General features: G+C 47.5%; 2 protein-coding genes across 4 annotated transcripts in view; one reads left to right on the top strand and one right to left on the bottom strand.

Moving 5' to 3' along the window:
• Nucleotides 1-8,787, bottom strand: part of LOC137561789 (uncharacterized) — a 37,382-nt gene extending 28,595 nt beyond the window's left edge. Inside the window, exons 1-3 of one of the 3 annotated variants that reach the window (XM_068273145.1) lie at nucleotides 8,508-8,787; nucleotides 6,467-6,859; nucleotides 5,374-5,713 (exon numbers count right to left, since the gene is read on the bottom strand). In XM_068273145.1, the coding sequence (XP_068129246.1) occupies nucleotides 5,374-5,713; nucleotides 6,467-6,859; nucleotides 8,508-8,568 (794 nt within the window). In that variant the 5' untranslated portion in view covers nucleotides 8,569-8,787. The remainder of the gene's footprint in view (nucleotides 1-5,373; nucleotides 5,714-6,466; nucleotides 6,860-8,507) is intronic. The other 2 variants (XM_068273144.1, XM_068273146.1) reach the window with 2 other exon arrangements.
• The window catches only part of GLRA1 (glycine receptor alpha 1), a 284,975-nt gene that overhangs the window by 216,457 nt on the left and 45,627 nt on the right, over nucleotides 1-22,891 (top strand). The window lies entirely within an intron of this gene.

Raw genomic sequence — 22,891 nt, 5'->3', positions numbered from 1 at the left:
CAGAGAAGTCAGTAAGTGCACAGAAGTCAGTAAGTGCACAGAAATCAGTAAATACAGAGAAGTCAGTAAATGCACAGAAGTCAGTAAGTACAGAGAAGTCAGTAAGTGCACAGAAGTCAGTAAGTACAGAGATGTCAGTAAGTGCACAGAAGTTAGTAAGTGCACAGAAGTCAGTAAGTGCACAGAAGTCAGTAAGTGCACAGAAGTCAGTAAATACAGAGAAGTCAGTAAATGCACAGAAGTCAGTAAGTGCAGAGATGTCAGTAAGTGCACAGAAGTCAGTAAGTGCAGAGATGTCAGTAAGTACAGAGAAGTCAGTAAGTGCACAGAAGTCAGTAAGTGCACAGAAGTCAGTAAGTGCAGAGAAGTCAGTAAGTGCACAGAAGTCAGTAAGTGCAGAGAAGTCAGTAAGTGCACAGAAGTCAGTAAGTGCACAGAAGTCAGTAAGTACAGAGATGTCAGTAAGTGCACAGAAGTCAGTAAGTGCACAGAAGTCAGTAAATACAGAGAAGTCAGTAAATGCACAGAAGTCAGTAAGTGCAGAGATGTCAGTAAGTACAGAGAAGTCAGTAAGTGCACAGAAGTCAGTAAGTGCACAGAAGTCAGTAAGTGCACAGAAGTCAGTAAGTGCAGAGATGTCAGTAAGTACAGAGAAGTTAGTAAGTGCACAGAAGTCAGTAAGTGCACAGAAGTCAGTAAGTGCACAGAAGTCAGTAAATACAGAGAAGTCAGTAAATGCACAGAAGTCAGTAAGTGCAGAGATGTCAGTAAGTGCACAGAAGTCAGTAAGTGCAAAGATGTCAGTAAGTACAGAGAAGTCAGTAAGTACAGAGAAGTCAGTAAGTACAGAGAAGTCAGTAAGTGCACAGAAGTCAGCAAGTGCACAGAAGTCAGTAAGTGCACAGAAGTCAGTAAGTGCAGAGATGTCAGTAAGTACAGAGAAGTCAGTAAGTGCACAGAAGTTAGTAAGTGCACAGAAGTCAGTAAGTGCACAGAAGTCAGTAAGTACAGAGAAGTCAGTAAGTACAGAGAAGTCAGTAAGTGCACAGAAGTCAGTAATGCACAGAAGTCAGTAAGTACAGAGAAGTCAGTAAGTACAGAGAAGTTAGTAAGTGCACAGAAGTTAGTAAGTGCACAGAAGTCAGTAAGTGCAGAGAAGTCAGTAAGTGCACAGAAGTCAGTAAGTACAGAGAAGTCAGTAAGTACAGAGAAGTTAGTAAGTGCACAGAAGTCAGTAAGTGCAGAGATGTCAGTAAGTACAGAGAAGTTAGTAAGTGCACAGAAGTTAGTAAGTGCACAGAAGTCAGTAAGTGCACAGAAGTCAGTAAGTACAGATAAGTCAGTAAGTACAGAGAAGTCAGTAAGTGCACAGAAGTCAGTAATGCACAGAAGTCAGTAAGTACAGAGAAGTCAGTAAGTACAGAGAAGTTAGTAAGTGCACAGAAGTTAGTAAGTGCACAGAAGTCAGTAAGTGCAGAGAAGTCAGTAAGTGCACAGAAGACAGTAAGTACAGAGAAGTCAGTAAGTACAGAGAAGTTAGTAAGTGCACAGAAGTCAGTAAGTGCAGAGATGTCAGTAAGTACACAGAAGTCAGTAAGTACAGAGATGTCAGTAAGTGCAGAGATGTCAGTAAGTGCACAGAAGTCAGTAAGTGCACAGATGTCAGTAAGTACAGAGAAGTGCTGGGGCTAACAGTGCAGCAGGGGGACTGTGCATGGGTGGCCGGGGGTGCTGTAGGTGCCCTGCCTTGTGAGCCAGTGGGGGGGGGGGGGGGGCACAGTACTGTGCTACAGAAGGGGGTGGCACGGGGCATGGATGGGAACAGAGAGGGTGATGATAGAGGGAGTGTGGGGCTTGCCATACTAAGTATAGAAAGTGCCACTGCCAGTGCCAGGCAAAGATCGTCATGTGCGGTCAGGGCCGGATTTACCATAAGGCAATATAGGCACGTGCCTACAGGCACCTGATAATAGAAAGGTGGATCACTCCCCTGCCCAGTGCCTCCCTCCCTCCTTCCCTATGCAGAGTCCCAGGCAGAGTGTAAATGAGAAGCTCTCAGCATTCCATTGACGAGATCTCCTCGCTTCAGTCAGGAGCACCACTAGCTACCTAATACTGAGGATAGCTCTGGCTACCTAATACTAAGGGGCACCTCTGGCTACCTAATACTAAGGGGCACCTCTGGCTACCTAATACTAAGGGGCACCTCTGGCTACCTAATACTAAGGGGCACCTGTAGCTACCTATGACAGGCAAGGGAAGTAAGGGAGAAGGGACAGCTGGGACAGCCAACACACTTGGGGTACAGTTCGACGGGTGTTTGTAGGCTCATGAAGGGTGAAGTCTAGGGTGCCAGGACATCTGTGCCTATCAGTCCTACACTTGCTGCTGAGCTGGAGGGGGTAGCGGGCAGGAAGGCGGTATTGGGCACAGTGGCGGGGAGGGGTGGTCGGACCCCCCCCCTCCCTCACCTGGGTCCCCCATAGCAGCCGCCGCTATTGGTAAGAGAACAATTACAAGAAGCGCTGCACACAGACCCGGATTTACCTCACAGGAGCCTATAGGCACAGATGCCCCGACACCCTAGACTCCGCCCTCCATGATCCTGCAAACCCCACCAAGCTGCACGCAAGTGTGCTGGCTGTCCCAGCTGTCCCTTCTCCCTTACTTCCCTTGCCTGTCATAGGTAGCTACAGGTGCCCCTTAGTATTAGGTAGCCAGGAGTACCCTCAGTATTAAGTAGCTAGAGGTGCCCCCAAGTCTTAGGTGTCTAGAAGAACCTCAGAATTAAGTAGCTAGAGTTACCATTGACTGAAGGGAGATCTTGTCAGTAGAATTCTGAGAGCAGGGCGAGTAACATCTCATTTACACTCTCATCAGGGCTCTGCCTAGGGAAGGTGGGAGGTGCTCGGGGGGAGGGAGTGAGCTGCCTTTCCATCATCGGGCGCCTGTAGGCTCATGCCTACAGTGCCTTATGGTAAATCCGGCCCTGGCACTATAGCATTAGGGCTATAGTGGTGCCCAGCTCATGCGCTCAGCGTTGAAAGCACCTGCCTTGCCTAGAGAACCCATCTGGTTTTTTTTGCATAATTATACTGTGTGAATCGGTTATTTGTTACCTATATTTATCTGTACGATGGATTCTATGATGTATTGATTTAACCACTTTACCCCCGCGCGTACGGATTTCTCTGCCCCTTTTTCCATCCTTTCACCCCCAGGGACGGAGAAATCCGTACTTTGCGCACTCCCGCCGCTGTCCGCGCCGCCGCTAGTAAACACGCCGCCCGCCGCTAGTAAACACGCCGCCGCCCGCTCGCCCAGAGATCAACGAACGGGACAATCCATTCCCGTTCGTTGATCTAAGCCCCGCAATGATCTGCTGCCGCTCGGCGGAGCAGCGCGATCATTGTGAAAAAATAACAAAGTCCCAGCCTCTTTCTACTTCCTGCAAGCGTCCGGAAGGACGCTTGCAGGTCGCATGAAACAAATTGGTAATGTTGCCATCTTGTGGCCAAATAGTAAAACTACACCCTAACCATTTTTTACACACAAATAAACTTGTTTTACACAAAAAATTAACTCCTTACCTCCCACACTCCCCAATTTATTTTTTTTTTGTAATTAAAAAAAAAATAAAAAATTTACAATTTAAAAAAATACATAAATAGTTACCTTAGGGACTGAACTTTTTAAATATTTATGTCAAGAGGGTACAACACTGTTACTTTATAAACTATGGGCTTGTAATTAGGGATGGACGCAAAACTGAAAAAAATGCACCTTTATTTCCAACTAAAATATTGGCGGCAAACATTGTGATAGGGACATAATTTAAACGGTTTTATAACCGGGATAAATAGGCATATACATTTAATGGGTTTTAATTACAGTAGCATGCATTATTTAAAAACTATAAAGGCCGAAAACTGAAAAATAATAAATTTTTTCCCACATTTTTTCCTATTTTCCCATTAAAACACATTTAGAATAAAATTATTCTTGGCATAATGTCCCACCTAAAGAAAGCCTAATTGGTGGTGAAAAAAAACAAGATATAGTTCATTTCATTGTGATAAGTAATGATAAAGTTATAGACGAATGAATGGAAGGAGCACTGAAAGGTGAAAATTCCTCTGGTGGTCAGGGGGTAAAACCCCTCAGTTGGGAAGTGGTTAAAGGACACTACATGTTGTTTGAAATGTGTATATCTATATGATATCCATCCCTACCGTGTGAGTGCTTAGTTATACGTCCTTTATAAAAAAAATATATATATATATAAATATATCGGATCAGTGAATAATGGCGCACAGCGCCTATGCATAGAAATGGCGCCGCATTAAAAAGATACGCTTATTGCTATTTATCGTTAGTACTGCATAATAATGGCGCACAGGGAAAAAAGAAGAAAAACGGCACACAGTAACGTTGCTTATCAATGGTGCCGTTCATATGCCAAACAGCAGACGTTATTGTGCACAGTAACGTTATTTATCAATAGCGCCCTACATAAGCCAAACTGCAGACGTTATTTAACTGCAAAACGGTGAATGGATTTAATGTAACACTGTCAAGGTTAGGGTTAGGCACCACCAGGGGGGTCTTAGGGTTAGGCACCACCAGGGGGGTGGTTAGGGTTAGGCACCACCAGGGGGGTGGTTAGGGTTAGGCACCACCAGGGGGTTGGTTAGGGTTAGGCACCACCAGGGGGGGGGGGGTTAGGGTTAGGCAGCACCAGGGGGTTGGTTAGGGTTAGGCACCACCAGGGGGGGTTAGGGTTAGGCAACACCAGGGGGATGGTTAGGGTTAGGCACCACCAGGGGGGGGGGGTTAGGGTTAGGCAACACCAGGGGGGAGGTTAGAGTTAGCCACCACCAGGGGGGGTCTTAGGGTTTGGCACCACCAGGGGGGGTGGTTAGGGTTTGGCACCACCAGGGGGGTGGTTAGGGTTAGGCACCACCAGGGGGGGTTTAGGGGTTAGGGATAGGTACAGAGAGGGTTCTGTGTGTTAACGCTAAATAACGATAAGCGACAAACGGATTAGCGGCAACACCGTGCGCCATTATTCGCAGGCGCCATTTTCAGATGGATCCATATATATATCAGTGAAAATGGTGGGGAAGGCTGGAAGCGGCTAGATGGAGTCATGGGGTCGGATCCAGTCCACTTTTTCTCCTACGTGATATTCCCACATTGTAAATGTCAGTGAGCCGGGAATACTCCGAATAATTTAGGCTGTGCTTTTTGGTACTTTCCTAATAACAGAGAGTTGAAAAGTTTTTTTAAACACAAGAAAAAAAATTATCTCCTATGAGAAAAAAGTAACTTGGACAGGACCCACGGTGTGCTGAATTTACTGGAGGAACTTACTTGACGATCCATCCTCCTATGCCGCCCATAATTATCATCAATAGGATGATTCCTCCAGCGACCTTCATGGAAAGTAGCTTCCCAGATCTTTTCAGGTCCTGAAGATGGTTCAGGAGCCGCCTGATCTGGGGGTTTATGTTTTCCAGATTTAGCTGCTGCCTTTCTGGCCCTTTGGGTCCGTTAACGAGAGCCCTGAAGGACTTGCCTTTTGTCATCTGAGCATTTTGGTTTTCTTTAGCACCCTCAATGCCTGAAGTGGTAATAGTGGTGGTCACATCCTCGTCTATCATACCGAACAAGTCTGGTGTGTTACTTCTAGTAGTCTTTGGAGTCGGCATCTCTACATGAAACACACAGAGAAAGAAGTCTGGTTAAGAGAAAAACTGAAGAAGCTGGAAAAGTTGACCAAGTTTCACCTAACTTATTAGCTGTTACTTGGGAAAGCCCGGGGCTACTTTGGTCCTATATTTTATGATAACCGCACAACAGCCAAATGTTATCTTTCCATTCTCTAAGGCCAACTCTAGCAGGGGCTGATATACTGCTGTGAAGTTTGGAGGGGGGGATGTTGTAAATATTGTATTTGTCTATGCACTGTACACATTATTCACCTCCTGACAAAGCCCTTTGGGGTGAAACATGTTGAGGTCCATCATGTCACTGTATATATTTGCATCCTTATGTTTTCCACAGTCTAGTCTTAGCAGGGTAGTCTAGTTGGTATCACAGTGTTCCTGAGTGACAGGGGTTTGGCTTCAGAGACAATTGTATACCTGGCTCATAGCCATCCTGGCACTTTTTTGGTTACCCACCTAGACAGCTGCATATAACCGAGTTACCACTACACGTGTGTGAGATAGCTACACCCCTCCCTGGCTGTCGATATTAAGGGGAGGTGGGAGATCAGCGAAGACATGTGTACTGTATGTTATCTGTTGGATGACAAACACCAACAGTGTCGACAAATGTTTTCATTGTTAATAAAGTACACTTTATCATCGAGTACATAAGAAGGGGCGTCCAAAGGACCACATTTTGTATACTTTGTTTCCCTGGTACGATTTTCAGATATTTTGCATTCTCTAAGGCCTACCTGTTTCGCTTATGTCCAAGACTTGGACTTGGACCATTGGAGAGGGCAGATACTGCTCACCGTCTAGGCTGAGCTGAATCTCATACACGCCGTGGTCATTGTTGGTGGCCTGGTCTATGACCAAGGAGCATTTCCCAGTGTGCAAGTTGGACAAATACAGATGAGCCCTTCCATTGTGGTACTTTACTCTTGGTCTCCTGGAGTCATCATACTGGATGATGGGTAGGAATTTGCCGCCTATCCCAGGGGTCCATAACCATTCCAGCTGCAGCTTGTTATCTTTTCCTATTGGCTTATCCACAAAGTACATGCATGGGATCTCCAGTTTGGACCCCTTCGTAACCTTCACTGTGTCAGCCACAGCATATAGCTTGATGTTGGTGATCTGCACACCTGGAACAAGAGGAAAACACACTTCAGCTTATTATTTGGCTGGACAGTCAGCAAGTCCAACATATTGTACCACAGACTGAGACATGCATAAAATGCAATTTATTTTACTGTACTATTCATGCCAACACTGTGGAATAAAGTGCCTCTGATTTCATCATGTATAGTATCTCATGTAATAACAGTGAATTGCATAGGTTACATACAGCAGTATGGTAACTGTTGCTCAGCAACTGTTCTATTGCTTGTAGCATTATCACCCAGTGTTTGGAACCGCCCCTAGGCATGTGCCTACACTGCCTAAATGATAACCCAGGCCTGACTCTGAAGCACTACAAAGTGGAAGCACAGCCTGTATAGGTGATGGGCAAGCATGGTAGTCAGGGTGTAACCTAGCTACCCCTAACTACCTAACTACCCCTTCCCTGCAAAATTTGGCACCCACACGGTGCTATGTGTGCACTGAACCCCCCCCCAGATATTGAAGAGTAGCAAATCAACGAAGCCTCATACTGGACCTCATGTCAGTGGCGGGACAGGTCCTCTTCGCTTACTCTTCAGTGTAGCCGCTATGCAGCCAATCGCATGGCAACTCCCAACCCCCTGGAATGGGGTACAGTGTGAAGCTTTTTCCCACAATAAAGCCCTCTGCTTTAGACAGTAGTAAAGCAAACCTGAAGTGACCTAAAACACAAGACTCTAACCTGGATCCCATAAAGGCTTTCTGGTTCTCACTCCCTGTCCCCTGTTCAAAAGTTGCGCCCTCAGGGTCCTCGGAAGGCTTCGGAGTGCTTCCACATACAGGTGCAACTGTACTGCACATGCACAGGACGGATCCGCTTGTATTCAGTAATACTCGTGTCCCAGATGACTTCTGAAGACAGCCCCAGGAGGAGGGCCAAAGAGGTATTTGACTTGCAGGCTGAATAATTTCACTGCAGGAACAGCACTGGAACAGGGACAGGGAGAGTGGGGCCCGGGGAGGCTCTGTGTAATCCAGAACCTTCCCTTTCCTCAGGTGAGTATCTAAGTCCCTTTATTTTTCTTGCTTCAAGGTTGTTTTAAGCCCCACCTACAATCCAACTCACCCCACCTACATCTGAGAGACCACTCCCCCATTTTCAAAAAACTGCTTCTAAGCCCTTTTATTCTGCACCTTTGGGTGTCAAGTTAATATTATTATTATTTAGTACTTATATAGCACCGACATCTTACGCAGCGTTGTACAGAGTATATTGTTCTGACACTAATTGTCCCTCAGAGGGGCTCACAGTTTAATCCCTGCCAAAGTTATAAGTCTATGTATGTATCGTAGTCTAGGGCCAATTTAGGGGAAGCCAATTAACTTATCTGTATTTTTTTTGGCAATTGGCATGTGGGAGGAAACCGGAGTGCCCGGAGGAAACCCACACAGACACGGGGAGAACATACAAACTCCTTGCAGATGTAACCTGGCTGGGATTCAAACCGGGGACCCAGCGCTGCAAGGCGAGAGCGCTAACCGCTATGCCACTGTGCTGCCCAAAAGTTAAAGATTTTACAAAAACAGAGTGAATTTATTCTGAATCCCCCCTATAGCAGAAATATGGCTGCTGGTTGGAGTCCTGCTAACACACAGAAATATGGAATTCCCCTAAGCGTAGAAACTCACCAGATGACCGATGGAAAAGGAGGGTAAGTAACCCTGATAGGATGAGGAACGTCCAGACCATCGTTCAGAGGCGACGCCTCAATCCCGACAGAACTGATCAGAGAAACATAGCAGAGGAATCTATGAGCATAAGTCAGAGGACTGGAGGATGCTGGGGGATCAGCAGCAGTTGCCTGGTGAGTTCATCGGTTTGTGACATTTGCATATTTGGGAGTGATGCATTGTGGGAAAGCACAGTTGCTAACTTCAAACTGAATTATTAACAAATAGTACCTTGTTTTAAAGTACCCTGACCTCATTTATAAATAAAATGATTTAATGTTTTTCTTTTTATCAGCTGTGCTGGGACATAAGAGTCACAGCACAATCATTAGCGCCCCCTCTGTCCCCTCCTCTGCTCAGCCGTGATGCAGAGCTGGCTGATGGGCGGGGAGGAAGTGTCAGTCCTTCCTCCTCTCTGCCCATCCTCAGGAACTCCGCCTCCACTCACTGCTATTAGTTCCTATAGCCACAGTGCGCTGGGTGTGGTCCTGAGGTAATTGAGCTGACAACGATAGTGTACTAATAGCTGTATTAGTATACTATCTTTCTGAGCTAAATTACCTCAAGCCCGCACACAGTGCAGCTCTGCAGTGCACTGTGCAGATAGGAAGGAATAGGTGCGAGTGCAGGGGGCGTTCCTGATGACGGGCAGAGAGGAGGAAGTACTGCGTAGGGGGGCTAAAAGGGGAGGAAGGTGCTGTGATTGATGTCACAGCACAGCTAAAAAGAAATATTAAAAGTATGCGATTTTAAAGAGACGTCAAGGGTACTTTAAAAAGGCAAAATTATATGTAATATCCATGTGTGTATCCATGGAAACCACTTGTTTTTAAAGAGGAACTCCAGTTAAAATAATAAAATAAAAAAAGTGCTTCATTTTTACAATAATTATGTATAAATGATTAAGTTAGGGTTTGCCCATTGTAAAATATTTCCTCTCCCTGATTTACATTCTGACATTTATCACAAGGTGACATTTTTACTGCTGGCAAGTGATGTAGCTGCTGCTTGCTGTTTTGGCAGTTGGAAATAGCTGTAAACAGCTATTTCCCACAATGCAACAAGGTTCACAGAAAGGAAACTGCCAAGAGTACGTACTCAGAGCCTCTTGTGGGAGGGGTTTCACCACAGTATCAGTCATACAGCGCCCCCTGATGGTCTGTTTGTGACAAGGAATAGATTTCTCATGTAAAAGGGGGTATCAGCTACTGATTGGGATAAAGTTCAATTCTTGGTCGGAGTTTCTCTTTAAGTGTGTGTGATGTGTGGGTGTGTGGTGTGCGGGTGTTTGTGGTGTGTATGTATTCACCCAGGTGTAAAATGCTACCATCGTCCCCCTTAAATTCTCCCCCAACCAACCCCACGACCCCCCCGCCCGTGCAGTATAAAATTTCACCTGTCCAACTGCCACGACTCCTGGCCTCATGTGCCTTAACCTCTGTGTGGCACCAGGTGTGTGACATCATACATGTGTGTGACATCATACACGTGCCATGTGGTAGCACTTGGGGGGGAAACAGCGAAGCAGGCTGGGAGTCGCAGCAACGGGCCAGGTGAGATTTTACCCTGCATAGGCACCAGGGGGGAAATAAACACATGGGGGGGGGGGGGGGGAGGATCAGGCAGGCAGGTGGTGGAGTTCTGCTGGTGTATGGGTAGGCAACAGATCACAATCTGATCAGATTTGAACAGAGAGAGAGATCTGTCTCTTTGTCGATCTGCCCATAGACCGCTAAATGAACGAGCATCTCTACTGGGATGCTACAGGGAGGGCAGCCACTACATCGAAGGCTAAATGTACCGTTTTCTTTCTTAGAGAAAAGTGTTATAATGTATTTATAGCTGGTGCAAAATTACATGGAAAGTTAGTAGTAGTGTTGAGCACACATTTCACATAGACGTAATATGACATTGAACTTCGCAATTACGATGCAAAATCGTACTGCGAAATTTCATTTTGTCTGTAATTGTAATCATTTGTAATTTTGCATCATTTTTGTGTAATTTTGTGCTGACTTTAGCTGTGAATAGCAAAATTGCTGCATATGTTAAGGGGAATAATGGGTATAAGCCAAAAAAAAAATTCAAAAAGACCTTGTAGTATTTGAGAAAATTGATTTTAAATATGCAAAGAAAAATGTTTTTTTAAACTGTAATTTTTCTCAGTTTAAAAAACATTTTTCCTTTACTTTTTTCAAATTGATTTTCCATTCAACGCTAAAGTCGGTACGGAGTTAAATTAAAATTATGCAAGATTACGAATGATTACATGAAATCAATTGAATTTACAAATTGTAATTACATATGGGAGTAATTGCGAAAATGTATGCAAAATTTCACGTAATCGTAATTAGCAGATTAGAGACAGATTAGTAGTAGCAGTAGAGTTGAAGCCCGATGAAGGCTTTACACTCAGAAGCTTGCTTACTCTTATTCTTTTACATTAGCCAATAAATGGTATCATCCTGATACAAAACTTCTTGCACTAGCTAGTAGTGAAACAGAGGTTTTTTTTTCTTAAACAAGAACAGATTCTGACGCACCACAGGCCACATTTCCCATTCACACACGTGGGGTGCACATAACACTGCAGTAAGAAGGAGGGGCCTCGGATTCTGCCGCAGCACAGGCCACATTTCCCATTCACACATGCGGATCACTGGGGCACACATAACACTGCAGTAAGAAGGAGGGGCCTCAGATTCTGACGCAGCACAGGCCACATTTCCCATTCACACAAGCGGGTCGTCGGGGCTCACATAACACTGCAGTAAGAAGTAGGGGCTTCAGATTCTGACGCAGCACAAGCCACATTTCCCATTCACACATGCGGATCACTGGGGCACACATAACACTGCAGTAAGAAGGAGGGGCCTCAGATTCTGACGCAGCACAGGCCACATTTCCCATTCACACACGTCGGTCGCCGGGGGCGCACATAACACTGCAGTAAGAAGGAGGGGCCGCAGATTCTGACGCAGCACAGGCCACATTTCCCATTCACACATGTCGGTCGCCGGGGTGCACATAACACTGCAGTAAGAAGGAGGGGCCACAGATTCTGACGCAGCACAGGCCACATTTCCCATTCACACACGCGGGTCGTCGGGGTGCACATAACACTGCAGTAAGAAGGAGAGGCAGCAGATTCTGACGCAGCACAGGCCACATTTCCCATTCACACATGCGGATCACTGGGGCACACATAACACTGCAGTAAGAAGGAAGGGCCACAGATTCTGATGCAGCACAGGCCACATTTCCCATTCACACACGTGGGTCGCCGGGGCGCACATAACACTGCAGTAAGAAGGAGGGGCCACAGATTCTGACGCAGCACAGGCCACATTTCCCATTCACACACACGGGTCCCCGGGGGCACATAACACTGCATTAAGAAGGAGGGCAGCAGATTCTGACGCAGCACAGGCCACATTTCCCATACACACACACGGGTCGCCGGGGGCTCACATAACACTGCAGTAAAAGGAGGGGCCTCTGGTTCTGACGCAGCACAGGCCACATTTCCCATTCACACACACGGGTCGCCGGGGCTCACATAACACTGCAATAAGAAGGAGGGGCCTCAGATTCTGACGCAGCACAGGCCACATTTCCCATTCACACACACGGGTCGCCGGGGGCTCACATAACACTGCAGTAAGGAGGGGCCGCAGATTCTGACGCAGCACAGGCCACATTTCCCATTCACACACGCAGGTCGCCGGGGGCTCACATAACACTGCAGTAAGAAGGAGGGGCCTCAGATTCTGACGCAGCACAGGCCACATTTCCCATTCACACACACGGGTCGCCGGGGGCTCACATAACACTGCAGTAAGGAGGGGCCGCAGATTCTGACGCAGCACAGGCCACATTTCCCATTCACACACACGGGTCGCCGGGGGCGCACATAACACTGCAGTAAGAAGGAGGGGTCACAGATTCTGACGCAGCACAGGCCACATTTCCCATTCACACACGTGGGGTGCACATAACACTGCAGTAAGAAGGAGGGGCCTCGGATTCTGCCGCAGCACAGGCCACATTTCCCATTCACACATGCGGATCACTGGGGCACACATAACACTGCAGTAAGAAGGAGGGGCCTCAGATTCTGACGCAGCACAGGCCACATTTCCCATTCACACAAGCGGGTCGTCGGGGCTCACATAACACTGCAGTAAGAAGTAGGGGCTTCAGATTCTGACGCAGCACAAGCCACATTTCCCATTCACACATGCGGATCACTGGGGCACACATAACACTGCAGTAAGAAGGAGGGGCCTCAGATTCTGACGCAGCACAGGCCACATTTCCCATTCACACACGTCGGTCGCCGGGGGCGCACATAACACTGCAGTAAGAAGGAGGGGCCGCAGATTCTGACGCAGCACAGGCCACATTTCCCATTCACACATGTCGGTCGCCGGGGTGCACATAACACTGCAGTAAGAAGGAGGGGCCACAGATTCTGACGCAGCACAGGCCACATTTCCCATTCACACACGCGGGTCGTCGGGGTGCACATAACACTGCAGTAAGAAGGAGAGGCAGCAGATTCTGACGCAGCACAGGCCACATTTCCCATTCACACATGCGGATCACTGGGGCACACATAACACTGCAGTAAGAAGGAAGGGCCACAGATTCTGATGCAGCACAGGCCACATTTCCCATTCACACACGTGGGTCGCCGGGGCGCACATAACACTGCAGTAAGAAGGAGGGGCCACAGATTCTGACGCAGCACAGGCCACATTTCCCATTCACACACACGGGTCCCCGGGGGCACATAACACTGCATTAAGAAGGAGGGCAGCAGATTCTGACGCAGCACAGGCCACATTTCCCATACACACACACGGGTCGCCGGGGGCTCACATAACACTGCAGTAAAAGGAGGGGCCTCTGGTTCTGACGCAGCACAGGCCACATTTCCCATTCACACACACGGGTCGCCGGGGCTCACATAACACTGCAATAAGAAGGAGGGGCCTCAGATTCTGACGCAGCACAGGCCACATTTCCCATTCACACACACGGGTCGCCGGGGGCTCACATAACACTGCAGTAAGGAGGGGCCGCAGATTCTGACGCAGCACAGGCCACATTTCCCATTCACACACGCAGGTCGCCGGGGGCTCACATAACACTGCAGTAAGAAGGAGGGGCCTCAGATTCTGACGCAGCACAGGCCACATTTCCCATTCACACACACGGGTCGCCGGGGGCTCACATAACACTGCAGTAAGGAGGGGCCGCAGATTCTGACGCAGCACAGGCCACATTTCCCATTCACACACACGGGTCGCCGGGGGCGCACATAACACTGCAGTAAGAAGGAGGGGTCACAGATTCTGACGCAGCACAGGCCACATTTCCCATTCACACACGTCGGTCGTCGGGGCTCACATAACACTGCAGTAAGGAGGGGCCGCAGATTCTGACGCAGCACAGGCCACATTTCCCATTCACACACGCGGGTCGCCGGGGCACACATAACACTGCAGTAAGAAGGAGGGGCCTCAGATTCTGACGCAGCACAGGCCACATTTCCCATTCACACACGCGGGTCGCCGGGGCTCACATAACACTGCAGTAAGAAGGAGGGGCCTCAGATTCTGACGCAGCACAGGCCACATTTCCCATTCACACACACGGGTCGCCGGGGCACACATAACACTGCAGTAAGAAGGAGGGGCCTCAGATTCTGACGCAGCACAGGCCACATTTCCCATTCACACACGCGGGTCGCCGGGGGCTCACATAACACTGCAGTAAAAGGCAATCGGACAGGTAATTTGAGTAAAAGCGACCTCTGCCGCATGACTGGATCATGCCTCTGTTTACAGGTTATTGAACCAAATGTAATGAGAAGGGACGATTGGATAATTAAATTAACCTAATGCACCTTCTTGTCGATAGCAGAGTGAGGCGTCAGCAGTTTCCACAGCCTCCAGAAGGAAGGTGACTGAGGAAATTAGCCGCGCACACACTGATAGCGAGAAGGTCGGATTCTGCTAAATACTCCAGGAGAGCAGCGTGAAGCTGAGAACCCCGCGTACAACGAGCCGACCAGCTTGTCATTAATGTCACATTACACTCCCAGCCAGGAGTACAGCTTGAAGGACATAGAGATTTCTGAGAAAAAACCCTTTTTTGCAAGTTCTTAAAGGGAAACGAAAAAAAACTAAAAAAAGACAAATGTTCAGAAGAGGAGGGAAGCCTCTGGTCACTGTAGAGGTTTCTGGTGTCCTCCTCATCACTGCCGCCACTTGACGGGACCCTCTGGAAGATCCAGGCGGCCCGGCTTTTCTGGGCACAGGTGCAGTATGGCCACACCCATGCCTGAAGAGGAACGCGACCCTAATCTTCAAACCAACAAGCCCTTGTCGAATTCGGATGGCATGGGAACCTCTATAGCGTATATGTCAACCTCTGGCCCACAGGCCAAACCTAGCCTTGGGTTTTTCCACTTTACATTGTGTTTGGCCAACTACTCTAGACCACCAGGGAAGGGGTGAGGAGGGATGGGGAAAGCACCAGATACTAGGAAACTGTATAGTGAAGGGAGGGGGGACACTAGACACCAGGGAACAGTTTAGGGGTGTGAGGGAGGGGGCACTAGACACCAGGGAACTGTACAGGGGAGGGAAGGGGTCCACTGGACATCAGGGAAATGTACCAGGGAGGGAAGGGGTACACTGGACAACAGGGAAATGTATAGGGAAGGAGCCACTAGACACTAGGGAACTGTATAGGGGACGGGAAAGGCCGTTACATACCAGAGAACTGTATAGTGAAGGGAGGGGAGACACTAGTCACCAGGGAACTGTTTAGGGGTGTGAGGGGGGGGCACTAGTCACCAGGGAACTGTACAGGGGAGGGAACTGGTCCACTGGACATCAGGGAAATGTACCAGGGAGAAAAGGGGTCCACTGGACAACAGGGAAATGAACCAGGGAGGGAAGGGGTCCACTGGACACCAGGGAACTGTACAGGGGAGGGAAGGGGTCCACTGGACATCAGGAAAATGTACCAGGGAGTGAAGGGGTCTACTGGACAACAGGGAAATGTACCAGGGAGGGAAGGGGTCCACTGGACACCAGGGAACTGTACAGGGGAGGGAAGGGGTCCACTGGATATCAGGGAAATGTACCAGGGAGGGAAGGGGTCCACTGGACAACAGGGAAATGTATAGGGAAAGAGCCACTAGACACTAGGGAACTGTATAGGGGACAGGAAAGGCCGTTACATACCAGAGAACTGTATAGTGAAGGGAGGGGAGACACTAGACACCAGGGAACTGTTTAGGGGTGTGAGGGGGGGCACTAGTCACCAGGGAACTGTACAGGGGAGGGAAGGGGTCCACTGGACACCAGGGAACTGTACAGGGAGGGAAGGGGTCCACTAGACAGCAGGGAAATGTATAGGAAAGGAGCCACTAGACACTAGGGAACTGTATAGGGGACGGGAAGGGCCGTTACTTACCAGGGAACTGTATAGGGGAGGGAGACACTGAGGTTTGGCCCATGACTTGGCCCCAGTGTTACATTTTGACAAACTTTGTTTTTGAGTTTGACACCCCTGCTCTATAGGCGCCACAGTTTTCTCTCTTCTTAGGTAAGTATGTCTTTCTTAACCCATGTTTCGCCTTGGGTACATTTTAAAGCAAACCTGCGACCTTAAAAAAGGTTACATACGTACCCACATACAGGGAAACCTCTGTAAACAAGCAGGAGAAATAACCCTTTGAAATGTTCAGCTCCAAAACCTCATCAGCCGCCTTTTCTCAGTCAGATAAGATGGTTCTGACTTCTGTTTACTTTTTGGTAAACCAGGCTGAATTGGACAAGCTGTTCAACAAGGCTGATATCACGGTAGGTATGAGGCGTATATACTGAGGTTTAGATAAATCGTAGTCAAAAACGTAAGCTAGGGTCATACACGAGAGATCAGATGGCTGCGGTACAATAGGCTGAGACAAAGGCTAAGTCGTTTAACAGGCTGAGGTCATACACGGAATATCAGATGGCTACGGTACAATAGGCTGAGGCAAAAGGCTTGGTCGTTAACAGGCGGGGGTCATACACAAGTGGTCAGATGGCTGAGGTGCAATGGGTTGAGACAGAATCAAGGTCAAGGAGTAGCAAAAGTCATACACAATATATCAGAATACTGGACTAACTGGAGTATATATATATCGGCAGTGTCTGCATATATATATATAGCTCAAACATTAACTAGACTAAGCAACAAGCAATACTATCACAGAGTGACAGAATGCCCTGCACCAGCGTACTGATTGCTATCATGGGCAGTGAGCAAGTGAGCCAGCCCAGCTAAAATACACTTAGCTACCCAATCAGTGGCCGGCCATTCACATCAACCAATCAGAACTAGAATCCCTACCTATGCGTCAGCTGATCAAAACTATCAGCTGACGCTACGAGCGTCTCAGGGCATAAGATCGGCTCTGAGACGCGCGCGCCCATCTAGAGCGATGGATGGGACTTGCATGTTCACTGCCCGCCACAGGGGTGCTGGGGATGACGTCAGGAGCGTCGGAAGAGGAAGCTCGTGGCTGAACTCCGCCGTGTGAGCCATCCCCTCTGACGCTGGAACCACTGACAGGTGAGTCCCTTACTGCTGATTTGCATAAATAACAGATCTAACTTTTAACACTTGTACTGAAAAACAGAAGACAATTTCTTAGTAGGACTAGTACTATATAAACCCGTGTTTATCTTATCATGTCATGTGTCACCAAAGCTGGATATGCCACAAAGCAAACCTAGGCAATCACCTAGGGCCTGGAGAGAGTCTAGGGGCTGGTGGATTGTAGCCCCCAGCAAATCTTACTAAAAAAAAAGCCAGGTAACCATCAGTGGTGGGCAAAAGCTGCTATGTTGCCTAGGTGCCCCATTTCTTATTAATCCATTTATGTGTGTCACTTCAAGTACCCATTGATGCTTTTGACAGAAGTCTTTTGTGACTACCCTTTCTTTCGGCTTGTCTTCAGATGGCCAGTCCAATGTAATTGTTTGCCCTTCAGGTGAGGGGAGTTGGCTTAGCAACGAGGAGGTGATCTCCATACAGATCAGCATTTGCTATACAGCATTTTCCTGTATAGATCTGTACATTATTTCCCACAATGCTTTGCATTCCCCCCAGGCCAGGGCCTCTTCCCGTCCTCTGTGAGGATTCAGCTCGCCCTGCTGGCATTGGTAACAGCTGGACTGAGGTTCTTGTAAATGACTTTCTCGCGTCTTGACAGGACAGGCGATCACAGAGGTGTTGTAGGCTGAATTGGCTTCTGTTACTGGCGCTCCAACATTCTCATATCTCTTTGTTACTCGTTTCTCTCCCTGATAATAGATCTCCGGTATCATGTGTGAAAAGTGCCACTCATGAGTTCTCTTCATTATCGACATCGAGAGATGCTCGGAGTGTTTCTCTGACCTATCAGCTCCATCCATTCACACCAACAAAATGGTCTGTAATTGAACCACAACCAGTAATGGTCAATCAGAGCGGAAAAGGAATGAAAGAGGACCTGTAGTGAAAATAATATAATGAATAAAATTGCTTATTTCTTACAATATTCATTTATAGATTATTTAGTCAGTGTTTGCCCATTGTAACATCTTTCCTCACCTCGATTTCAGTGGTGCTCAGCAAGATTTCGGATATCCGAGTTACTAATTCGAACTTTTTCACTATCCGAACTCTGAATAGTAATTCGGATATTTTTTAAAATCCAAAAAATAGACTATGCGAGCAAACTAGGATTTCCGATCTAAAATCCGAAATCGATCGGATAGTTAGCTCAGAAATCCGAGCAGAAGCTAAATTTCACCTTCAATGGCAAAAATTCCTTTCGAAGGCATTCAGGGAGAGAGAGAGAGAGAGAGAGAGGGGGGGGGGGGGGGGAGAGAGAAGGGGGGGAGAGAGAGAGAGAGAGGGGGGAAGGGGAGAGAGAGGGGGGGAGGGGGGGAGGAGAGAGAGAGAGAGAGGGGAGAGAGAGGGGAGAGAGAGGGGGGGAGAGGGAGAGAGAGGGGGGGGAGGGGGGGAGGAGAGGGAGGGAGAGAGAGAGAGAGGGGAGAGAGAGAGGGGAGAGAGAGAGGGGGGGAGAGAGGGGGGGAGAGGGAGAGAGAGAGAGAGAGGGGAGGGAGAGAGAGAGGGAGGGGAGGGAGAGAGAGAGGGGGGGGGGGAGAGGGAGAGAGAGAGAGGACAGACAGAGAGAGAGAGAGAGAGAGAGAGAGAGAGGGGGGAGAGAGAGAGAGAGAGAGAGAGAGAGAGAGAGAGAGAGAGAGAGAGAGAGAGAGAGAGAGAGAGGAGAGAGAAAGAGGGGGAGAGAGAGAGATGGAGGGAGAGAGAGAGAGAGAGAGGGAGAGAGAGAGAGGGGGGGAGAGAGAGAGGGGGGGAGAGAGAGAGAGGGAGAGAGAGAGAGGGGGGGAGAGGGGAGAGAGAGGGGGAGGGAGAGGGAGAGAGAGAGAGAGAGACAGAGACCACATCATCAATAAGTGTTTCCCTTTAAAAAAACATGATGCTACATGCCTCATTTACCCTAAAAAACGTTTTACAAGCAATTTAAAGCAGGCGCCTGCAAACAGCGGGAGTCCCTGTGCATGCGTACAACTGGCCACGTCCAGCGGAAGTGACGACACCCGGTACCGGCGATAGAGGCGGCGGAGAATGGCGGGCGTCAGAGCGATCCATGCTGATGTGGCTGGAGGAAACCCCAGGTATGTATAAATCTATTATACTTTTTTCGTCTCTAAGTCAGAACACCTGATCTGCTGCATGCTTGTTCAGGGTCTATGGGTAAACATACTAAAGGCAGAGGATCAGCGGGACAGCCAGGCAACTGTTATTGCTTAAAATTAACCACTTCACAACTGAGGGGTTTTACCCCTGAAACACCAGCGCGATGTTTACCTTTCAGCGCTGCTTCCATTTCCTTATTACTGTAATGTGATTGGTTATTGGGGTGGGGACTGGGGTCCCCATAACCAATCACTGAACTGCAGAGCCCGGGTTTGTGTGTGCGCGGTTTACGTTACTTTGTTATGAATGAAGACGGCTTCAAACAGAAGCGTCTTCATTCTATTCGCAATCGGGCAAGTCTACTTGGATTTAGGAAACGCTTGTTCCTAAAGTCCAATTAGTCACCTGCTGTGCGGGCTGTGCTGGAATGTGCGTGCGAGGTCCCCGCCCACTCCCAGCCAGTAAACAAACAAGTGCGCCTTTCTCCGTCCCTGGGGGTGAAGCGGTGCGCAGAGGGACGGAGAAATTTAGCACGGGGGTGGTGAAGTGGTTAAATGAAGATGACAGCCCTCCATATCTCTCTCACTCCCCCGGTTCCCTTTACATTTAACACAGAAAGTGAAGGCTGAATAACTAAATAGCCTAGGGGTAAAACCATCACTTGGGGGTCAGGTTACATAGAAATAAACAGCAACTTATAAATATAGAAAGTGTTTCTGAAGTTGTAACCAGGATAATAAAGGTAAAATTGGTTATCATAAATAATGTATTACGTTCTACAGCATGTCCTTGCAATGCCTCTTTAAAACACATACAGAAAAAAATCTGTGGAGTTAACAAATTATAAACCTGTATAGTTTACCCATTCTGTTGTTTTTAGTGTTCACTTACGGGGTTTAGGAGAAATGTGATATGCAAAAAAAGAAAATATTTCCGCTGGTTTCCATCTTTTCTGTTTCTCTGTGATGCCAAAAGTAACATCACTTCTGCCCCTTTCTTTTTCTTTTTTTCAACCCAGCGCCAGTGTAATTTTTCCCTCCCTCCTGTCACAGCTTACTTTCCCTCCCGCAGCAAACATCACCAAGGCAACAGGCTTACATCATTGTGTAAACGCTTCAAAGGGAGAGGGGGATCAATAACCATCTGGTCATAGTGTAATTGGAACAGGCTGTAGTTAGTTTACTATGAATATAAGTTTTTACTGCTATTTCATTTGGCTGCTGCTTTCACCGGATGATTTCCAGGCCAGATAAATTTACATAAAATTTGCATCAGCTCAGAATTATTAGCATCTCATTGACCAGTTGTAAGCATGGGAGGTGCTACACTGAGGTACTGCCCCACCCCCTTCCCGGGGAATCACTGTGCCCGCTGAGTGAAGGCTGGAATGATTTGTCTGTGATCTGTCCACACAGGAGCAGCTTGCTAGCAAATGAGGATTAAAGCATGCCAGCCAACTAGCCAAGTACAACTGTAGGCCTGCTCTGCTCAAAAGCCTGTTTGAGAATGTTTACATATGGTTACTGTAATGATCGCTGCTGCAGCAGCTATTACTGGAAGTAGTAGTGCTGCAGCTCAGGCAGTTCTGATCTATTTCCATGCAAGTTGCATAGCTTTGTCTGTCTTTCCCTGCTGTCAGCTTGTGACTGATTATCATTCACCTGTGTGGAATCTGCATGTCTGCTCCCATTGGATGACTTCAGTATAAAGATCTGCTTCCTGCAGGGTTTCCTTGGGTTTTCATAGCTTCAGCTTAAGCCTGCCTTGCTGTCGCTTTAGCCCCCGATCGTGTTTCTTGTTATAAAGATACTTTGCTGGTCTTTGCATCATATATTGGTTCATTGCCAATATATATGCATACCAGCACGTTTATTATTTTCCTTGTATTTGTGTTACGTTAATACATCAGTGTCGCTGATGTATTACGTACACGAACTGTTTATATCCTGTGTGCAGTTAGTCAGCTTTCCCAGCACGTTTTGGTAGGGTGCGCGTACCGTGACCCACCCGTGTGCTGAGGTAGTTACCCTGCTCCTGGTTCTGCTTGTGGATTGCGTTCATCTCTGCGAAGAGATAACGAATCCTTCTGAATCCTGTTCTGTTACTGTTTGTGGATTGCGTTCATCTCTGCGAAGAGATAGCGAATCCTTCTGAGTCCTGTTCCCTGTATTGCCTCCCAGTCTAAGTCAGTGTTCCAGCTTATGTCATATATCGGTTCATTGCCGATATATACATATGTTAGTCAGACGTTACAAATAGTTTCATTGATAGCTGTAATTGTAATACGCTAGGAAAACATACTTATTGTATATTTATCTGTGTTACGTTCATCTATCTCGATCCTGCTATTTCCTGTCTATCCTGTCCCTGTCTTTGTGAGGCACGCCATCGCCGCATCGCAATTGGCTGCCTCATTCCAGTCTGTCTGGTTTTGGACGCTTGCTGTCGCTAAGTAGCCGCTAGCTAGCAAGCGTTCATTCTGTCTACCTGTCCTGATCTCCTCAGTTCTGGTTTATGCGCTCAGCGCTACTTTGCGCTGAGACGTTATAACGAAAGCATTGTTTGTGGCTGTCAGATCTGCACCGGCTCTGTGCGCCACAATCTCCTATTGGAGTCAGTCCTCCCCTCCACTATACTAGGGATAGCCTGTTTCCTGGTGCTAGTGTGTGTACCTCCTCCACGCCAGCTCATGCGTTGCATGCTGACTGTGGAGAAATACACCACCAAGCCTCACATTATGAAAACCCCATTACCAATCCCCATTGTGGGGGGGATTCCAGAAAGTATGACACTGTTAATTATGGTTCCTGTTCCTTTAAGAAATTTGAAGAACTTAGCTCTGAAACAGAAAATGAGTTTTTCTCTGAATGTGCCAGGTTCCTGACCAATCCTGATCTCCAAGCGACTCCTGTTTCAACCTGGGCACTCAACTAAGTTATATTTTGTTTAAAGGGGAATTATTCCAGTGGGCATTTGATGTTCTCAATCATTCCGATTTGAAAGAGAGACCACTGGAATTTCTAGCGTTTGTGATTTCATAACTGGTTGCGCATAGATCCATTGCCTTTTCCTCTAAATGAACTCCTGGCAGCAGGCCAATCAGCTGCTCCTTCAATTGCTTGGCAAGAATGAGCAGCAAGCAGAAAGTGTTACTGATAATTTTCCTGCAGCTTTGAATAAAATCACCAAAAAAACCGCAAGGTCAAAGCAAAACGCAAACGTTCTAAGAAACGTGTCCAATCTGCAGAATCGTTATCCTTAGCGACTGAGACCTATAATGAGATTCTGCCATTAACAGATAATGAATGCAATTGTCTTTCAGGGGAGTTAAATGGGACTTATGAAACTACTAATGAACTTTCCTCCCCTGGCTAGGAAAATAAAGATTTTTGTTTAAAAGAATTATCTGAGTAATGATTATGATGAGATATTACAGAGTATTGAACAAATCAACTTATTTGTGAACCAAGGGAAGTTTGCATACACTACAGTTCAACACTTGCTACAGGTATGGAGATTCTTAAGAATAAGGAATCTGCCAATCACCTGCTAATTAACCCTATACATGT

Source organism: Hyperolius riggenbachi, chromosome 3 (assembly GCF_040937935.1).
Source record: "Hyperolius riggenbachi isolate aHypRig1 chromosome 3, aHypRig1.pri, whole genome shotgun sequence".
Taxonomy (NCBI): domain Eukaryota; kingdom Metazoa; phylum Chordata; class Amphibia; order Anura; family Hyperoliidae; genus Hyperolius; species Hyperolius riggenbachi.
The sequence above is the reverse complement of the archived record's forward strand: the minus strand, read 5'-3'. Positions and strand labels throughout refer to the sequence as shown.